General features: G+C 32.9%; 1 protein-coding gene across 2 annotated transcripts in view; it reads left to right on the top strand.

Moving 5' to 3' along the window:
- The first annotated feature begins 426 nt into the window (after nucleotides 1–426).
- Nucleotides 427–22,043, top strand: part of BCHE (butyrylcholinesterase) — a 58,748-nt gene continuing 37,131 nt past the window's right edge. The window contains exons 1-2 of one of the 2 annotated variants that reach the window (XM_057739262.1): nucleotides 427–561; nucleotides 6,221–7,745. In XM_057739262.1, the coding sequence (XP_057595245.1) occupies nucleotides 6,229–7,745 (1,517 nt within the window). In that variant the 5' untranslated portion in view covers nucleotides 427–561; nucleotides 6,221–6,228. The remainder of the gene's footprint in view (nucleotides 562–6,220; nucleotides 7,746–22,043) is intronic. The other variant, XM_057739264.1, reaches the window with a different exon arrangement.

The raw sequence follows: 22,043 nt of genomic DNA, 5'->3' as shown, positions 1-22,043 counted from the left end.
TATTTAATCTTTTACACCCCTTTATAACTCCATGATTGACACAGATTGAAGGTACAAAAGTTTCAATAACAGCATTTCTTTAAAACAACATGTATATCTTTAAATCAAAACAAGCATAAGAAAAATGTATATTCCATAAAGAAGAAAAAGATCTTAAAAGTTCTGGTAGTATTTAAAAAAAGAAGAAAAAAAAAAAAAAAAAAACCCGTGTATTTTCTGTTCAATGTCAGCGTCTGTTAAAGCAGCTCCGTATCTATTTTTTCTTCACTGTTAGATGAGCGCCTGCAATCATAAAGCATGACTCCGGTAATACTTTTGTAAATGAATCACTATTGCACTCATACAATTAGCCTCTGAACAGATGTCAGAAAGTAAAGATTGGCTGTCTCTAGATCAAGTTGCCGCTGCCAACTCTCGCGAGCTTTGTCAGTAACAGTTGATTGTAATGTCAGTGCAGTCCAATTTACAGGCTGGAGCAGCAGCTGCATAGTGCATTTCCCTGAAGTATTATGTGATTTTCCACTCCTTGCAAACTTTATCATCTTTGTTGCAGTGAGTCGGGTAAGTTGCTCTGAATTTACATCTTCCTGTAGAGATGCAAGTTACTGTGAAGCTCATTCTGTAGGAGGAATGTGATCCCTTCACGTGCTTGCTGTGCCCCTTTGGTGCTCTGTGGGAGACAGTCATTGCTTATGGGGCAGATGAAGTCAGGGAGCAGCCACATACATCAAATCTTCCGATTATTCAGGGAACGCAGACTGAGTCCATTTAACTGCTAAGGAAATAATGAATTTATTCAACTTCGTATAAAGGACCATAGCACTTGTGGAATCACTGTAATATATGTTCCTGATGCACGCTCTAAGGGAAAACATTGTATGCTGTGTTTTACCCTTAAATGCACTGTCTAGTCAATTTCTTCTTGAAAAGAGTAACAAAAGTGTTTTTTGACCAGTCTTACTCTCGATTTTTTTCTTTTTTTAAAGTGGTTTGAAATGAATAGTTACCTTATTATCTGGCTTTACAGGGTATTTAACATTTTGCCATCTGAATCTTTAATAATATCAATTGGCAAAGGAAAGATCTAAGTTTCTTTTATCTTAAAGGGAAAATCTATTTCCTGATTTGATTTACAAACTTTTGTCCCATGTGTCCTGTTTGTTCTCTTTCTTTAAATATGTGTTTATAGCAAAATATTTTACATTTGCTATTATTTTTATTATAGAAATAATAAGTACATATAGACTTTCTGCTCATCCTATGATTTTGTAAATCTGCCTTTATTTTGATATCAGTTCTTGTTTAACTGGAGTATTAAGCATTGAGTATAAAATATACGAATGATTAAAAGTAAACTGAAATGTGAACAAAATTATTTCATTATTTATGATTTCTATTTGTATTATTTTAAATTAAAGTTATCTCAAATTGTTATGAAGTTATTGCATGATAATAAACTCAGTTAGGAGTTACTGTCACTAGTCTGCAGTGCCTTCCGTAATACGAGCTATCTCATAGGTATGATAAATACAATTATATTTCACTTTATATAGACAGTTACTTTGTTTAAGGATAAGCATGAGCTTTTAAAGAGTGGCTTTTACTTTAAATGACAATCTTTAGAATTCTCTGTGTATTTGAAATAACCTGGCCTTTTGGAAGCAAATTAAATTTCTAATTGGATTTGCAAAGTTCTGTTTTATCCTCCTAGACCTGTTGTTATTGTTGTTGTTCATTTTTAATATCCTGCTTTTTTAATTGTAAGAAAATATTTGGGATCTACTCTACATTTCAGTTTTTAGAATATAAGCTAATAATATCTTAGCAAGGGATACCTTATTTACAAATCTAGTTTTAGCTTTGATTTATTTCTTGATAGCAATTCATAATACATACTTAAATTGTATGTTGTCTTCATTTTAATGCTTTCATGACAAAATCTGCTCATTCTTATCGAACCTGAACTGCTTCAAATGTTGGAGAATTATAATTGAATAGATGTCAACCTAAGAACAGACTGAACTTTCAAAGAAGACCCAAGATCTCTCTCTAATATTGAATGTTCAAATTATTCACGCAACTGAAAAATTTGTAGATGTCCTTTCTGTTGAGGACAGTTACAGATCTGTTTCTCATACCTAATACAGTTAGTGTCTTCTATCTGTACATATCCTTTTAGTGCCTATTGGGTATCTGAAGGGTCCCTGAAAGACAGTGGTATAGTCTATAAACAGACTTCCTCAATTTCCCACTTCACTTAACCTACAACAAAACAAGCTCTTTTGGTGTGGTATAAAGGCTCAGTTGTTTTAATTGGACTAAATACATTTTAGTGGCACTTGTTCTAGATCATATTTTCTAGGTGGCTCTTTTCCCACCATTTTAATAATCTTTATTTTTATATAGAAATATATATATATTCTAATAAAACTTTTTAAAAGACAGGAAAATTACACTCAGAGAAAATGATTATCAATTTTTGCATGACCATCCTTTAATAAGTCCTTGACTGACCAACTATTTTGAAAATTTGGTTGATCTCCAATTATGGCAAATATGTGGCAAATAAATAGCTCTTTATATCAATAATTTTATTAACCCATATCTTATAGCATAACATTATATATTTTAAAAATCAGTCAAGGGATTTTGATACTACTTTCAAAGCTGAATTAAAAATGCAAAAAAAAAAGGATATGATTTTTTACCTTTTTTTTAACTTTTGAAAGTTTCTTTTTTTTTTAAAGTTTAGACTATTTTCCCAAAATTGCCAGTAGATTTTATTATCCTGGAGCATTTGATAAACTTGGAACTCTATAGCATTCATTATCTTCCAGGTTTTTCTCCCTTCCCATCCCCATCTATTCTCTTTTGCAATTCTAAACAAAACCTCCTGCCTTTAATCAAATATTAAAGCTTATTACAATAAGTTAATTGATCTAAATTCAGATATTTAGTTGTTCTTGGTGTGAAACTTTACCCCATTATTTATGATAAACAGGTTATGTCTTCTCAGAGTTTAAATTGTTTAATGTGGGAGTAGTCAATTTGCACCAGAATGTATAGGAGGAAATAAATGAAATTTTATTGAATATTTTAATTATTAATAAAGACTTAGAGATCATATGGTATATAATACACTCCAACAGGTAGCAGGAAGGTAAATTGGAATTATGTTGCCATTCTTGCAATAAACACAGGCTTACAATGATTTTTTGAATGTTACTAATTACATTATTTACAATCACAAGGTGTAAGTACTTATATTACTGTTACCAAGGTGATGACTCACAGATATCATTGTTGAAAAAGCAAGATTATTATTCACATAAATCATATTATGTAACATTAAGTTCTACTCAGCACAAAATGTAAATAAAAACATACAAGAAGTAGTTATATAAATCAAACTAAGTGACATGGGGATGATATTACAGATATCATATTAGATATTATAGCAGCCTTTCATAATACATGCAATGAAAATTTTTATATTTATTAATTACATACAAAACCAAAAGTTTCGGTAGTAATTTTATATTTGCTATGCAATAAAATTAATAAACAATAGAATGAAAGTTTGAAAATTGTCAGAAAACAAAAAATATTAGGTTTTGCTATATGGTTTACAAAGACAAAATAATATTTATATAAAACCAAAAAAAAAAAAAAAAGACAATCTTTATTAGACTCAGAAGACATCGAGTGATCTAGGCCAAAGGGAGGAATGAGTCCATCCAAAGATGCTGCAATTTATCTGTTGAAATGCAGCTTAGAGTAAACCAGCTTTATATCTTAATTCCTTTTCCTTTCTAAAGCAACTTTTTAAAAATGAAAAAAAAATCTATCACAGCACTTTGTTTTTCTCAAAATGTCAACCTCCATTTATTTAGAAGTAATGTCTTAGGAATTATCAGAAGGAAAAAATGAAGGAAAAAACAAACAAAGAAACAAACAAACCACCACCAACTGTGGTATGTGGCAGCAATGTCTCTAAAACTCTTAACTCTCAGAAATGCAAAATTTTATTAGTATATGTCAACTTTACAGGAACATTTATATTATGATATTTTATTTATATATTATTTTTAGAAAATAACAAATTACATTTTTATTATGATTATAACAATATCTAAATTTCATAATAGTGTATACATAGTGTTAAAATATATACTTCAATAATATATTTTATTGGTATTAGCACAAATTCAATTGTATCAAAATTGAGAACATAAAAATTAATCTCATGGCTTGATTTTTTAAAACCTTGTTATTAAAACAATCATTATGTATAAATATATATGTATATATATGCATAAACATATGGGCATCAGTAGAATTAGGTTTAAATATATAGATATAGACATAGCCATAAACATAGACATAGAGACAGAGACAGACAAAGACAGAGACAGAGGTAAAGATGGAGATATATCTACAAATACTGGACACTGGACAAAGTAGTGTACATAATGGATTAGTTTATTCAGATATTTTGGGGGATCGAAAAATACTTGTTGATCACTAGCTGTCCTATGAGCAGTGGTGAATGAGGCTGATTAACTGTGAGGCTCGTAGATCTGGGACTTATCACCATGGATAGTGCCTTAATCTCTGCCTTCTAAGACAATCTAAATTTTAAAAAAGAATAGGAAAACTAATACACATTCTCAATGCTCACAGGATTAGTTTCTTGGACACATAGGTTGGATTTATTATTACAGTATCAAAACATAATAAATAAAATATTTTGTACATGTGTGGACCTGTGCTGTTGTTATGTGATGAGAATCAGTGTTTGTATTTGACAGTTTTAATCAGATTTTCTTTTTTCTTTCAGTTATATAAAGATGTTAGTTCTTTCAAATGATATCCACATTACATTTTTCTGTCGCTCTTTGTCACTTGGAGTTTCAGATGCTGATTTAAATTTTTTTTATTTAAGAGAAACTCAAGTGTGCATTATGAATTTTTAATAAAACTTTGATTTTCCTCCAATGTCCTCTGCATATCATTAAATAAATATTATTTAATAAAATGTCAAATAGTTATAATTTTGTAAGTCTCAAAGATGACTTTTGCTTCCTCCACTTTTCCCAGTAATTTCTGTTTTAATCTTCTTATTTTACTCACCTTGCCCACTCTCAAAATACAAGCAGAAACTGGCACAACAATGTAAAGCAATTACACTCCAATAAAGAGCTTAAAAAAAAAAAATACAAGTAAATCTGACCATGCTAACACATTTAACCTCCCTAGTTGCACATGCTTTAATCAATTAACAAACTAACAGACATGCGTTGAGTAATCCCTGAGTGTAAAATTATTTCTATGTCAGTTTTTTCTCCCACACCTTACATTATCAGCCAGTCTCCCCATTGACAATAAAATTCAGATAGAAAAGCACTTCATGGTTATTCTATTTCAGTGGAATTGGTATATCCACAGCCTTCCCTTTCCAATTTTTCCCGTAGGCCTTTATAGTGGTAGCAGATTTGTTAGTTTTCACAATTTGTAGGAAAAATGGTAACTACTGTATTTTTTTGTTACTTAACATTCTGTGAATCATTCGTCCAAATTTTCTTATGACCATAGGCTACAGTTGTATAGAGGAAGAAACCACTAGGCAAAAAGGACCACAGAAGGGACTGTGGAAACAGAAAAAGCCAATAAAAGAAGTCTGAGGATCCTAAAGTTTCTTAACATACTGTCAAGAGCCAGCCAGCCATGATTAGAACTATATATATTTCAGAGAATACATGAGCTTGTATTTCCTCTTCTAACCATGGTAGAAATTTAATCTGTTGTATCTATCATAAGTAGACTACTGCTTAATGCCACCTTTGGTGGTGCTGTGTGTGGTAAAGAAGTGTGTATATATGTATATATATATATATATGTATGTGTGCATATACTTATGCCTCAAACAAATTTCCTCCTTAAAATACTAAATCTTTCTTACAAAGGTTTGAAAATGAATCTTTCCAAATTGAAATAATTTCCCCTTTTTCATTTCACTCATTTCTTTTCTAAATTTAAAACTGAAATATCTCCAACCATTTTTTATGTTCTTTCTCATGTCTTTGTAGCAGTAACAGATTTATTAGTTTTCATAATTTATAGGATTAATAAGAACTACTAAATTTTAGTTAATTATCCTCAATAAATTATAATACTAGATACATGAGGCTGTTAAACTTCCTGCTTACCTCTCTTGCAGAAACCAATATGCAGAGCAAAGTTACAACCACATGTATCAGATTTCTCTTGCGGTTTCTTCTGCTCTGGGTGCTCTTTGGGAAGTCACACACTGAAGAAGACATCATAATTACCACCAAGAATGGAAAAGTCAGAGGGATGAACTTGCCAGTTCTTGCTGGCACAGTAACAGCCTTTCTTGGAATCCCCTATGCACAGCCACCTCTTGGTAAACTTCGATTCAAAAAGCCACAATCCTTGACCAAGTGGCCCAATATTTGGAATGCCACAAAATATGCAAACTCTTGCTATCAGAACACAGATCAAAGTTTCCCAGGCTTCCTTGGATCAGAGATGTGGAACCCAAACACTGACCTCAGTGAAGACTGTTTATATCTGAATGTGTGGATCCCAGTGCCTAAACCAAAAAATGCTACTGTAATGATATGGATCTATGGTGGTGGTTTTCAGACTGGGACCTCATCTTTGCATGTTTATGATGGCAAGTTTCTGGCACGAGTTGAAAGAGTTATTGTGGTTTCAATGAACTATAGGGTGGGTGCTCTAGGATTCTTAGCTTTACCAGGAAATCCTGAGGCACCAGGGAACATGGGTTTATTTGATCAACAGTTGGCCCTTCAGTGGGTCCAAAAAAATATAGCAGCCTTTGGTGGAAATCCTAAAAGTGTAACTCTCTTTGGAGAAAGTGCAGGAGCAGCTTCAGTTAGCCTTCATTTACTTTCTCCTAGAAGCCACCCATTGTTTACCAGAGCCATTCTGCAAAGTGGATCCTCTAATGCCCCTTGGGCAGTGACATCTCTTTATGAAGCTAGGAACAGAACATTGACCTTAGCTAAATTTATTGGTTGCCCTAGAGAAAATGAGACTGAGATAATCAAATGCCTTCGAAATAAAGATCCCCAGGAAATTCTTCTGAATGAAGTATTTGTTGCCCCCTATGGTACGCTCTTGTCAGTAAACTTTGGTCCAACTGTGGATGGTGATTTTCTCACTGACATGCCAGACACACTACTCCAACTTGGACAGTTCAAAAAAACCCAGATCTTGGTGGGTGTTAATAAAGATGAAGGCACAGCATTTTTAGTATATGGCGCTCCTGGTTTCAGCAAAGATAACAATAGTATTATAACTAGAAAAGAATTTCAAGAAGGTTTAAAAATATTTTTTCCGGGAGTGAGTGAATTTGGAAAGGAATCGATCCTTTTCCACTACATGGACTGGTTAGATGATCAGAGAGCTGAAAACTACCGTGAGGCCTTGGATGATGTTGTTGGGGATTATAATATCATATGCCCTGCCTTAGAGTTTGCCAAAAAGTTCTCAGATATGGGAAACAATGCCTTTTTCTACTATTTTGAACACCGATCCTCCAAACTCCCTTGGCCAGAATGGATGGGAGTGATGCATGGTTATGAGATTGAATTTGTCTTTGGTTTACCTCTGGAAAGAAGAGTTAATTACACAAAAGCTGAGGAAATTTTGAGTAGATCCATTATGAAACGCTGGACAAATTTTGCAAAATATGGGTAAGTGCCAATTTTCCTAATTGTTCTTCTTTGGTTTTGTTTGTTTTGTTTTGCATAGCTTTGCTTGGTCTCCAGTGTAGACTTCATTAAAGGTATAGAAACATTTTATTTATTCTCTTCATACCTTAAACTGGTTGTATTTTTTATTATGTACTGCATTTCAGTTCCTTGCACCAGAGTGCTTAAAAGAAATAATCAAAGACCTTTTAGGAAAAATATTTTCTGATTTCATTTCCAAAGTACTGCAAAGTACTTTAACAATGTTCACCAAAGTTTGTATGGAAATAAATGTTTACCTTGAGAACTAAAATTACTGTGACATGTTTTTCAGCCTGAAAGTTTATAATATTCTCAGCTTTAAGAGTGAGAATATCTCTCTTTTTCTCATACTCTTAAGCAGTGGTACATTGTTACCTGATGCACAAAGAAATACATGCCTGCTCAGGAAAATCAAAGGGCAAGATGGTAATAGGGTTGGCCCTCAATTACTGAAAATACAGAATCTGCCATTTTATCAAAGTTTTTTATTCCCTAATATGTTTGGTCAGAGCTTTTAGGTAACCTGTGTTGAACAAGAGAGTCATTTTGTTTAGCTAAGCTGTTTTCCACTTGAGTAATCATATGGGTGACATTACATATCAGAGATGATACAAAAGAACATATTTTCCCTCATATGTTATAAATATTGTGATATGTCTTTAGTAGTCAGAGGAAAATAATCTCTTTTAATATATATTCTATTTTTTTATATTTTACGTGTATAAAAATAAGATGGTGTTTGTTTGTTTGTTTTTAGTGTTAGTAACCCCAAGTTGAATTTTATACATTGGAATAATTTGTATCAATGAGAATAATAAAAAATTAGAAATTTGGGCATCTCTTTTCTTTGAGAAGTGCTTCCAGAAACATGAATTGATTGATGCATTAATCTGATCTGTCATCTTGTCTTTTACAATTGAAAAGAATATTGAGATGATTTTGCTATCTGGTTTTCTTTTCCATCCTCCATTTGGAATTCATTGTACTCGATTGTTGCTGTAGCTTTCTACAAAGTACTTGTTTGATATGATTCTTCTAAAAAAATTTTGATACTTATTCACTGTGTATAAATCTAAAACTCTTCTAGCTGGCATTAAGAGGCTTCTATAATCTTGCTGCAGCCTGTACTTCCCAACACCTGATTGCGTGGTAGATGAGTTATCTCATGAATACCAAAGATTTCAAACATAACTACACCTTAGAGCCTTGTTCTTGCCATGTGCCCTTTCTAGAACATTTGTCTCTCTCCTTTTAAATGACCCAAGTCCTATTATTTTGCTGAGGTTTTGGCTGACTACGTTTCATACAGTGTATCTTTAATTCTTAGTGTTGTAACTGCTTCAGACCTTTTTTTTCACTCTTGCAGAAGCCATTGAGTGTCACATGTCTAAATGCTATCTTTCATTGTATTCTGAGCCTCCTAAACTAGACTAAGAACTAGCTTCTTGAAAAAGAATCTGTGGTTTTATTGGCTATTCATTAAAGTATTGACATTAGTATATATCACACTTAAATATTTGGTCAGTGATTCAGTGAGAACAGGTGAAAGCTAGTACAGGTAAAAATTCTTTTTCAAAGTATGTAGGCTATTATATTATCTGCAGCTGTGCAATACATTACACTTTCTCAACATCAACCTAAATTTCTGCTTAAGAAGGAATATCTTATTTCTAGAGCTGCATTAGAATTACATTTATTTCATTCTGTTCTCTCCCTCAAGTCTCTATCTATATTAAATAATTGGAGTATGTTTTTAATTCTTTCTGGCAATTCTAGAGATTTTAAATAACTTAAGGGGAATTTTAAGGGAACTTAAGGGAAATATCAATATTTTTTCACGTTATTGATGCCTATAAATTTTTAAAGGACCTCGTATTTTGCATGTTTACATCATCATGAAATTTATATTTTCTTATTTCATGTTGGAGAAAATCAAGAACCAGATGTGGTAAAGGTCATATTTATGGCACACAGATAGCAACAGGTCAAAGAAGAAAATATTTGACACTTAATAGAATAATACATAGTTTAATCTTAATCTACTTCTATGATTAGCATATTTTAATGGAAAATAAATGAAGGTTGACACATTTTAATGATAATGATAAATTCATATAAACAAGATTATAAACCATAAAGATTAAACTTTTTAAAGTAGTTCAGCCATAACAAGATGGCATTTCAGTCTGTGAGTTTCTTTATAGTCCATGTTTGCACAGTTGAACAGATAATAATAACATGTCTTATGGTTTGAGGTTTGACTTGATGGCAAACGTAATGTAAATCTCCTGGTATGCACTATCTTTTATCAAAGTATACTTATGAATAAATACAACAGTTTAGAATGATTGAGTAAACTCCATGAAGTTGGGTTAAGTGGGTTGGAAATCCACCCACATTTATTTGACCACAAACATGATGTTTGATATTCTCTTCCCAGGGAGATTCTCCCCCCTGGTTCCCCTCCACTCTCCATACCAGGGACATTTAACAGTGTCTGGAGTGGGGCTACTACTAGCAAGGTAGAGACCAGGAATGCTGCTAAACATCTTACAATGCACAGGACAGCCCCCCACAACAACGAATTATTCTTTCCAAATGTCAGTAATGCTACGATTGGGAAACTGCAGGTTGTTACTTCCATATAACCCCAAAATGACACATCAAGAAAGTAAAAAAGTAGAGCTAAGAGTTGTAATTATCATTCAGGAAAAATGAGTTTTCCAGTTCAAGGCTCATAAAACATTTTAATGACTTTTTCTCCTTAAATAATAAGTTTAGTACATATTGCATTTCTCATTATGTTTCAGTTCAAAATAACTTTGAGTTTTTCTTTGTGATATTTTATTTTGCCAATGGGTTGTTTAGTAGTCTATTATTTAACTTGCAGTGATTTGGTAATTTCTAGATATCTTGTGGGTTTCTAATTTAATTCAGTTCTTGTAACAGACTCTGTAAGATTTTTCCGTTTGAAATATATTGAAAATTATTTTACGACCCAGCATATGATCCATATGGGTGATTATTTTATGTGCTCTTGTAAAGAATGTGTGTTCTTCGATTATTTGGTATGGTGTGTTCTATAAATTAATTAGTTCATAGTTGCTCAGGTCTTCTCATATTCTTACTAATATTTTTTGTCTATTGGTTTTAAATACTGAGAGAAGGATATTAACATCTTCGACTATTATTGTGGTTTTATTTATTTCTCCATTTAGTTCTGCTAATTTTCCTTTTCATGTTTTAAATCTATACTATTAATTCCATGTAGGTTTAGGATTATGTATTCCTGACTAATTGACTGTTTTATCATTATGAAATGTCTCTATCCTGAAGTTGATTTTGTCTAGTATTAAGATAGATAAGTTTCCCATGCTTAACGTTTGCGTAATATATTTTGTTTCACCTTTTTATTCCAACCCACCTATTAAAACAAACAAAAAAACAAAAACAAAACCCTTTCTTATAGTTGGTGTGATTAATCCATTTGACATTTACTATAATTATCAATATGTTTTTGTTTAAATCTACCATCTTGCTATTTGTAATCCATCCTTCTTATTGCTCCTTTGCAGCTTTTTTCTGCATTAATTTAATGTTTTATTTAATTTGATTTGACTTTTATATAGGTGTTTTAGTTTGCCTTTAATTTTGGCCCCAGTGCTTGTCTTAATACTAACAATTGTTTCTTTAACTTATAACTATCTATTTAGAGTTAATACTGAACCACTTAGCACTTTGCAACTGACATCTCCCACTTTCTAAACAATTCATGCTTCCTATTTTCCATTTCACTCTTGCTACTTCACAAATGTAAGAAACTAACAGTATAGTTTCATATATTCTCCTTTATGTTTTTTATATTGCTGTCACATGTTTAGACAATATATAATATAAAATCCCTCATAAAATTTGCTTTAAACAATCAGTTATATTAATGTAAATTCATTTAAAAAAAAGCATTTTATGTTTACTTATGTATTTACCATTTCCAGTGTTCTTTACTCTTTCTTGTGGATTCTAGTTTTCATCTGGCATCATTTCCCTTTGTGCTGAAGAACATCCTTTGGATTTCTCATTGGCAGCTTGGCTAGTTACAAATTCCCTCAGCTTTTTTTAATCCGAAAATACATTTATTTTTCTTCAATTGAATGATTTTTTTTAAGAAGATAGAATTCTGATTTGATCTTTTTTTTTCTTTTTATTTTATCAGTTTAAATATGTGTTTCATTATCTTCTTATCTCTTCAGTTCTAATGTAAAGTGAGCCTTTATTCATATGATTGTCCCTTGTATACAATTGTTTAAAAAAATTTTCCTCTAGTTAATTTCAAAATGTTCTCTTTATCTTTGGTTTCAATAGTTTGTTCATGATGTTTCCAAGTGTGATTTCTTTGGTTAGGGGTTTTGTTTTGGTTTGGTGTTTACCAAGATTTTTCCTGGTGATTTTCAATGTCATTTGAGAAATTTGGTGTCAGTATTCCATCAAATATTCTTTCTGCCCCATTCTCACTCTCATCTCTTTCTAGAACTCCAATTATACATACACTAGACTATTGAACTTTGTTTCATAGGTTTCTAAGGTTCTGTTGCCTTTTATTCAGTTTTGGTTCTGTTTTTCAAATTAGATACATTTTTTAAATTGACTTCTCTGCAAGATCAATGACTCTTTCTTCTGTCTTTCCAATCTGTGGTTAAACTTACCCAATGAATTTTTATTTCACTTATTTTAGTTCTCAAATCTATTTTTTTTCAGTAGTTTCTTTATTTTTCTGAGTTCTTCCCTGCTTTCTATTTAAAGATATTATTCTTTAAGTTCTTGAACATATTTAAAACAGCTGCCTTAAGGTTTTGTTTGCCCATCCAATAATATCTGGTTCATGGGCTCATTTTCTGTTTTCCTATTTCTTTGCATGTCTGGAAATTTTCAAATTTGTCTTAGACCTTATGGATGATATGAGCAGAAATTCTGTAATATTTTAGCCTCCTCTGAAGAATGTATGCTTCCACTGAATAATGTTTGTTTGTTTGTTTTTAGTTTTACCAGGCAGTTCAATTAAGGAATGTGTATAGACCTGAATTTGTCTCAAATGTGTATAGGCTTGGTTTTATATTTTGTTAGAGTGAATCCATGAAAGAGCCAAGATATTTTATAGACCCTCTAACTTGGCAGGACTTAAACTCCAGTGTCTGTTTTCACAAAGGATATTACAGTTACTTGGTTTAAGTATCTATTACGATGGAAATAGACTGGGTCTCCTTACTCTTTAAGTTATAACCTTCCACTCAGCTGGACTGAGTATTAATGAGGTATTAATGAGATGAAAACAAAGTATTGACAATATTATAATAGTTATTCACTCTCCAGTTTCCCCATCTCTTTTCTGCTCTCAGCCCTTCAGCATCTTCTCTTTGTTTAGCCTTTCATACTCTCACTCTGTATATATTTAGCCCAGGCCTCAGCCAAAGATCTGCAGGGAGACCTATCCCACAGATTCTCATTTCTTCTGTATCCTAGAACTCTTACTTCTGTCTTTTAACCTCAGTGAACCTACTGTACTCTGCTTAGGTTCAAGCTCCCTGCATCTTGGACAACAAATTATCCTCATGTGAGTAACTACAGTAAACATGGACCCACCTTGAACCTCCCCTTCTCACAAACATCATAGACTTATGCTGCCTGTTATCCAGTTCCTGAAGCTCTTTGTCTTTTTGTTTTGGTTTGTTTGTTTTTGGTCTAGCATATAATTGTTTTTGGAGGGAGAGGTGATCCAGTTTAAATCACTCCATCATGGATGAAGATGAAAGCCCAACCTCTCTCCCATTTGTATTTTAAGAGAATCTTAACCTTTTATATTTCTCATTCAGTTCCATGAAATTCATTTCTTTTCAGTTACTTTAAAAGATCTTGTCAATTTCCAAGATATATTTAAAAAAAAAAACTTTTTAATTTGACTTCTTGCCAGAAATAAAGAAAATATTATCCTGTGAAAACAGTAAATGGTATTCAAATTTGGTATCTTTAGTCTTTGAGATTCTTCATAAAGTAGAAGCTGCAATGTAATTTATGCCTTTGCTAATTGGAAGTACCATCTATATGTACTTTGCTTGCTTCTGCTTTTCCCTCGATCCCATCTTCAAAAATGAATTGCAACCCATATCCAAAGGGCAGACAGGTCCTTATGTGCATTATATCCAATATCCTATAACAGGAGATGTTGAAATATCAATATAACATATCTATTTATAATTATTCATCCAGTCAATAGCTTGATGACCAATAGATTAAATTAACCAGCACTTAATAACATATTTTCAGCACTACCTCAATGATACAGGAAATTGGTGAACTCAAACTTGATTTGTCAGACAGACCAGAACAGCTAAAGAAGGAAAATAAGCCAAAATACAATTAGTAGCATAACGTCAGATAGAGGATCATTATTCTAGGACAGCTCCAGTTGCCTCCTGCTGTTGCAGAGCATCTTTTATTTGCTGTGTCCTCACTGGGTGCTATATTCAGAGCTCCTCCAGGGCACAACCTCAAGGTGAGCTATTCACAGTGCAGTTACACAGTCTTCCCCATCATAAGTGATAGCCCCAATGTGTCCAGTGCTAATCTTTCTATGAATCTTTTGTATATAATATAACTTTAGGCAAGTTACTTAAAATTCCTTACTATTTTTCCTTAATAGAAAAATGGGGCTATAAATACACAACCCTTATTGACATGTTGAAATAAACCTTATGATTGACAGGAAACTGCATTCCTCCTTTCCATTAAAAAAATTCACTTTTTCCCCTACGAGGCATAAACTACTTCAATCTATTCTTATCTAAGATTAAACTTGGTTTCCTCCCAAGAATGTACAATTATTTAACTTCCTAGCTCAACATGTTTAACATCCTAGCTCAAGTTTTCAAACAAATAAAGATAAACTGCAAAATTGAGGCAATTAACTTACTTCTGTCTTTTTGGTGAGAATTTATTTATTCAGAGCCCCTCTGAATTGGTCACTGTTTCCTAATACTTTTTTTGCCAGAAATAAATGATATGATACAACTCACTTTTATTTTGTCCTATTTTGATGTCATGAAATCATAAAGTTACTTAACAAAGTATATGTAGTAGCTTCACAGCATTATACCTGCTGCTATTCTTGTGTTTTATTTATTTATTATTTATTTCTTTAAGGGGTGAGGAACAACTTGTTAAATAGGAACAAAAATATATTACTAAACTTTCGGTCCCCTGGTTCACCGATCTGTAAAAAATAAATATGAATAGTTCTTGACATTTGTACTGAAAAGTAAGTGAGATTAAATGAAATGCTAAATCATAATTCCTTAGTGCACAAGATTACTTTGATTAATTGGGAGAATTCAAAATAGGCTTGCTTCTGTGTGCTAAATTATAATTACAATCATCAGGAATTACAGATTTGCCAGATTTCTAAAGCAGTGAACTTTATTGCTGTATTCCAGATATATATATGATGGGTGTTTCATATCTATTGCCATAACTTCATTATACTAATAGGAATGCACTTAATAATAATTTTCTTTTTTTAATGCCCTCTCTTTTTTAAATTAGTTATTTAATTAATTAATTTGGCTGTGTTGGGTCTTCATTGCAGTGTGTGGGCTTCTCATTGCAGTGGTTTCTCTTGTTGCAGAGCACAGGCTCTAGGTGCACAGGCTTCAATAGTTGTGGCACATGGGCTTGGTTGCTCTGCAGCATGTGGGATCTTCCCAGACCAGGGATCAAACCCATGTCCCCTGCATTGACTGGTGGATTCTTAACCACTGCACCATCAGGGAAATTCCCAATAATAATGTATTTTCTAATATTTACAATCTAATGTATTTTCTAATATTCTGAAGTTGATTTAATAATATTTAGTGTTTAATAGGTTTATTTCTATTGTGTTTACTTATATATGACACAAGAAATAAAGTGATTGAAATAACATTTTAACCCCACTTATTTTTCAAACAAGTATATTTTCTTTGTGTGTGTGTTTTGTTTTGTTTTTTCATCTCTTGGAATCGTTTTATGTTCTTAAACAGTAATAGAAAAACTGAAGAAAAGTTAAAGAAGATGTTAGTAGAGAACTGGTGCCCCTTTATTATAAATCTCTGTATAGGAACTTAGCATGTGTCTGTCCTCATTTTATAGAGTTTGTATCCCTTCACCAAGAAATTAATTTTCAAACTACACTTGAATTTATTTTTATTATATTTTTCAACTGAAAATAAATATTCTAGGACTTAATTACAACACACCTCTTAATAAGAGATGTCTTAAATATACCAAAAGGGTAGCAGTTAAAGATAGCTTTAAAGTGAGTGGTACCATTATACTGACAAGGTATGAAGCATATAGATGCTATTATTAGAATGAAAATTTGCTGAAATGATGACTATCTAGCATTTTCTGATGAGAAGAGTGGGGTCCATAGAAGAAATGTGAATTGAATCTAATAGGTGACAGAACAAAGATTAACTATGACTCAAGACTATTAACTTTCATTTCCTTCTATTATCCATTCACCAGGCTGCCTTCACCATGAATTATTGAAAGCAGTCATTAAATATGCTTAGGAAATGCATTTGGTTGCAAACTTATAATTTTAACATGTTTGCATGCTGATACCTGCCTGGTTAATGTTACAGAGGTAAGGGCAGAGAATAGACTAAAATTAGACATTATGACATACAGAGACAATTTTAAGTTTGTGAAAGAATGTCATCTGGCCATCTAGTCCAATTATTATCAGACTTCTAATTAGATTTTTTGACAGATAATAGTTCATGTGGTTTCCAGAGTGAGGGAAAAAGTCCTTACCCTCCAATTCTATAATTATTTGTAGTACCTTATCATAATTAACCTAACATTTTGATGACTTTACAGAAGGGTTAGGGTTCAAATCCCCTTGTATTTATTTTATCATTATCATGACCACATCAGTGTTCTATTGCTTCAAATCCTTTTTCCCCCTTAGGAATTAGGTGAGGATTTAGTAAGGAATAACACAATAAGTGTTGGCTACAGTATTCCTGTAAAATACCTTAGTTTAACAAATAGAATATAAATGTAGGTGAAAAATATATATATATATATATGTATTAGTGTAACTTATTTATAACAAAAGGAAGAATTATGTTACAGGACAATTTAAAATGTACATAAGATTACTTGCAAAACCATATCAGAATGCAGCAATATTTTACCTTCAGTGACAGTGGAATGAGAAGGAGAAACCAAATTCCCCAAAGGGCTACTATATCTACAAAGATAGCTATAAAACTAAAATATGTTTAAGTGTTTTGAAATACTCTATCACAGTGAAGCAGGGGAAAACCAATGTTTTTAGGATACAAGGGGGCTCATTAAATCATGAAAGATCATATTTGTAGGATCAATTTACTTGGAAATAGTTTAATGTGATTTGTTCTCTATGTTTGCCCAAAGTTTTTTCTGTATTTGGAAAAATTATAACATTCAGTCCACCTGTAAATCTTAGGTTCAATTTGAAATTAGAATTAATCATGAATTACTTTTTAAAAATCAAAATCCTTTTTCAGGAATGTACATATAAATGCAATACCTCAAAAGACTTGTCAGATACAAAATAATGACTTCAGAATAACAAAATGCAGTAACCAAAATGTGACTTTAAATATTTTGCTGTTTAAAATACTATATTTTTCTGACCATTCCACAATCAGATATGATTAAAATGTGTTTGGTTAGATTGATAAGCTCCAAGAAATTATTCTTGCTCTAATTTTTCTTCCCAGTCAATAACACTCAAGATCAAAGCTAAATAACTCCACTCTTTTAAACTTTCTGTATGTTAATATCTCTCCTGGAAACCTTCACCTTAGCACGATAGGTATTATTAACCTGATGGGATAAATTATAGATTTATTATACATGAAATGTTACTATTAATTTGTCCACAGACCTCTGTTATATAAAAGCAAGTGAATCTTTATCTTATACAAATTAAATTGAATTACTTTTGATGTATCAGTCTCTAAGGATCGATATATAAGTAATATTTGTTTTATGACTAGAGTTAAAATATTAATTACAAAATATATTTTATCTTATAAACCATTACAAATCAAATAATAACCCACTGATACCACAAGTGTTAGAATTTCATGTTTTTCTTAAAAGCCATAATGCCAATCAGGCTTTTGCTGGCTCGATAATGTCTCTGGAAATAGGAAAAATTACACATTTTATGAAATTCCTTATAATAAAAATCTACATCTTTTATAGAGCACTTGCTAATAAACAAGTTAATATGGTTTGTTTAGATTGGTCATGGATTACGGTGATTTGTTTATTCATTCTTCCATTTAGTCATTGAACAAATACATTTGAAAGTATATATGCACCAAGTAATACTTAGGTGTTGTGAATACTGCAGTAATCAAAATATACCCAGGGAGGGCTTCCTAGGTGGTGCAGTGGTTGAGAATCCACCTGCCAATGCAGGGGACACGGGTTCGATCCCTGCTCCAGGAAGATCCCACATGCCACGGAGCAACTAAGCCCGTGCGCCACAACTATTGAGCCTGCACTTTAGAGCCCGTGAGCCACAACTATTGAGCCCATGTGCAGCAACTACTGAAGCCCACACACCTAGAGCCCGTGCTCCACAACAAGAGAAGCCACGGCAATGAAGAGCCTGCGCACCACAACAAAGAGTAGCCCCCACTCACCGCAACTAAAAGAAAGCCTGCACACAGCAAAAAAGACCCAACACAACCAATAAAATTAATTAATTAATTAATTTAAAAAAATATATATATATATATACCCAGGGAAAGAAAGAAAAAAACAAAAAGGAAAACATTGGAGGGAAAAAAAAAAAAATCCCAGAGAAAGTTTCTACCTTCAGGGGCCTTACAATTTAATAGAAGGAAAGAAACAATAAACAAATATATAATACATTTTATAGTGATCAGCTCTCTGAACAAATATTAAGCATATTTAGGACATAGAGCTTGAAGTGAGTGGGATGTGACATTATTTGTAGGGTTGCTGTGAAAAGCCTCTCACAGAGTTATATTAGAGCAAAGTGACAGAGTTAATCATATGGATATCTGGGAGAAAAATGTTTGTAGATATCTTGGGAAAAGGTTTCTTAGGAGAGAAAGCAGCAAGGATGTGCCCTAAAACTGAAATATTTAGGATGTGACACGGACAGCAGGAAAACTAGTGTATGTGAGGGGTAAGTGGTAAAAGGCAAAGTCAGAGAAGTACAGGGGATCAAGAAATATAAAATTTGAAGCTTAGATATGTTTTCTGGAATCTACTCTGAAATGGTGAGCCATGAAGCATTTGGGGCAGTTGAATGGCATAATTTAACTCAAACTTTATAAGCATCTCATCTCTCTGACTAGTAGGTAAATAAGGATGAAGCAGACAGAGGAGCTAGGAGGCTGTTATAGCAATCCAGGTTGTGTCTTGAATAGGTATAACTGGAAAGGAATGGTCAGGAAATATTTTGAAAGAAGATCTGACAGGATTTGCTGATAGGATGTGGAATAGGAGAGAACAAGTGGAGAAGAGGATGCACCAAGGTTTTTGACCTGAGCCACCAGAGGAACAGAGGTGCCATTTCCTGAGATAGGAATGACTGTGGTAGGATAATGGTTGAGACTGTGTAATGAAAAGTGCTGATTTAAACATTTTAAATTTAAGCTGCCCATTCTGTAGACACTTGGAACAATAAAATAGCTAGCTATTCTGATACTAAAGTCTGAAATTCAAGGGAGAGGTAGATGCTAGAGATATAAATTTGGTATCTAGCAACATGAAAATGTATTTAAAGCCATGAGACAGAATTATTTCATTTATGGAGGCAGATGTCTGAGCTCTTCAAGGTTAGAGATTCGGAGGAGGAAGAGTAACCAGCAGAGAGAATGAGTAGCCAGTGAGTTAGATGGGCAACTAGGAGAACAAGATAATCTCCCAAGACCAAGGAAGGAGTGAATATCTGTATGAAATATAGGATAAGTATAAGAAAAACTATCAGTATATGAAACTGTATATAAAGGTTTGTGGGTTTGGAAGGTTATTGATGGCAAAGATATCTGATGTTTTGATGGAATGATAGGACCTAAAACCTTAATGGAAATTCAAAGGAGAATAAGAGGAAAATAATTAGAAATTGCAATTTGAATAATCTTTTTCAAGGAGCTTTACTCTTAAGGGGAATTGAACAGGGGATATGGGAACAAGAGAGAACAGGAGGGTTTTTTATTGTTTTTGCTTTTTTATGGGATATATTGCAACATGTTTGTGTGCTGATGGGAAAGGTATAGTGATTAATGTGACTAATTTGGTTTTGTGTCACCGTCATAATCATCTACCTAATTTTATTCATTTATTTATTTTCTTTTTAGACAACAATGCATCTAAATACAATGCAAACCCTTTGGTTAGAAATCAGGCTGTCAGTAGCTTGGATTTTGCAGAGTACAAACTAAGAGAATCAAAAGATAGGAAGCAAAGTTGAAAATAAACAAAACCACTACCCAGATATTCTGAAGATCAAAAAAGGCTGTCATGAACTATTTCCTTGATATTTATTCCACAGAAAAGGTTGTATTTCATCCTTTGGAATCTATGGACTTATAATGTGTCCTAAATTCTGAAAGAATTATTTCTTTATTTTTTAAGATGAGAGATAAAGCAGAATCAGCAGATTTTGAGAGCTAAGGCAGCAAACAAGCAACTTTACAACAGAACTGAGAGGTCACAGACTAACAGCCAGACAAGGAACTGTGGGAGAGGGGAGCAATAACCTCTGATATGTAAGGTCCTGTGTGTAGTGACAAAATATTGACCTTGAGACCACAAAACATGTTATGTAGTGCCTTTTATGTGTCCTTTAACATTCAAGGAAGCACTAGGCAAAATCTGTTAGGAAAATTAACTTGTTAAAATAAAATTAATGTGTTTACAATAAAAACTGAGCCCTTAAGGAATATGCCTCACACATGACCTATACATAATAATTTAGGCTATTGTTGTAGTCTGAATATTCTTAAGAAAGTACTGACTAAGTAGTATTTGAATTAATTTTAAGCCTATAGTATCATTCATTTTAGTAATAATGTCAGTTAAAATTTATTAACTGCTAACACATGCTCATTCTCTACTCAGGACTTCACTTTCATTAGGACAGAGCTTTCTAAGGAAGGATGGTCATCATCAACAGGTGGTGGCAGGGATACTGAGGGTATTTAAAGAACTTAAGCTGCTCAAAATTCTACAGGTATTAGTGAAAACAAGAGCTTGATGTGAACCCTGTGGTCTGATGGAAAAACTCAGGTACATCTTTCTAGTACATTGTCCCCTCTGCATTAGAATTTTTGTGTACCAATGGGAAAGGGAAAGAGCAAATAATTGAATCTTTTCTGCCCTTAGTTTCCCTATCTTTAGTAAGGGAGTGCTAATACCTATCTCCTGGCTGTCATGGAAATTTGAGAAACTACATGTAAAATATCTAATGTATTTCCATATACATACTGCAAGTAGGGTTGATGGATAAAGAACAGGATACTCAGTTAATTAGTTACATAGTGTTTAGGTCAGGTAAACAACAGGTTTTGTTTTCTTTTTGTTTTTTTTCAGTGTAAGTATGTCTCATAAATCTGCATTAGACATACTTATACTAAAAAAAAAAAATACTTGTTTAGCTAAAATTCACAGTTAACTTGGTATTCTGTTTTGTTTTGTTTGTGCTAAATCTGGTAACCCTAACTGGAAGTCAGATGCCCTACAGAGAATGTGAAGCAGTCCCTAGGAGCAAAGTTTGGCAAAAGCTGAGAAAGGTATCGCAGGGAAGTTCAGTAAAGGGCCTGAAGCCAAATCTGGCTTCTGTACCCCGACAATAGATTAAATCTCGGACACGGAGTTTTGGATGAAGTAGAAAAGAAAAGAATGGCTTTATTGCTTTGCTAGGCAAAGGGGGCCACAGTGGGCTAATGCCGTCCAAACTGTGTGTCCCAACCTGGAGAGGTAGTGAGAAGTTTTATAGTAACAGTTCAAAAAAGGTGTGATCCACTTGTGGATATTCTTCTGATTGGTTGGTGGTGAGGTAAGTGGGAGTCAGCATCATCAGTCTTCTGGTTCCAACTGGTCTGGGGTCTACATGCTTGTGGGCATCATAACATTAGCATCTCCCATCTGATGGGGATTTCAGTATCTGCAAAACTGCTCAAAGTATAT

Source organism: Hippopotamus amphibius, chromosome 6, assembly GCF_030028045.1.
Source record: "Hippopotamus amphibius kiboko isolate mHipAmp2 chromosome 6, mHipAmp2.hap2, whole genome shotgun sequence".
NCBI lineage: Eukaryota > Metazoa > Chordata > Mammalia > Artiodactyla > Hippopotamidae > Hippopotamus > Hippopotamus amphibius.
The sequence above is the reverse complement of the archived record's forward strand: the minus strand, read 5'-3'. Positions and strand labels throughout refer to the sequence as shown.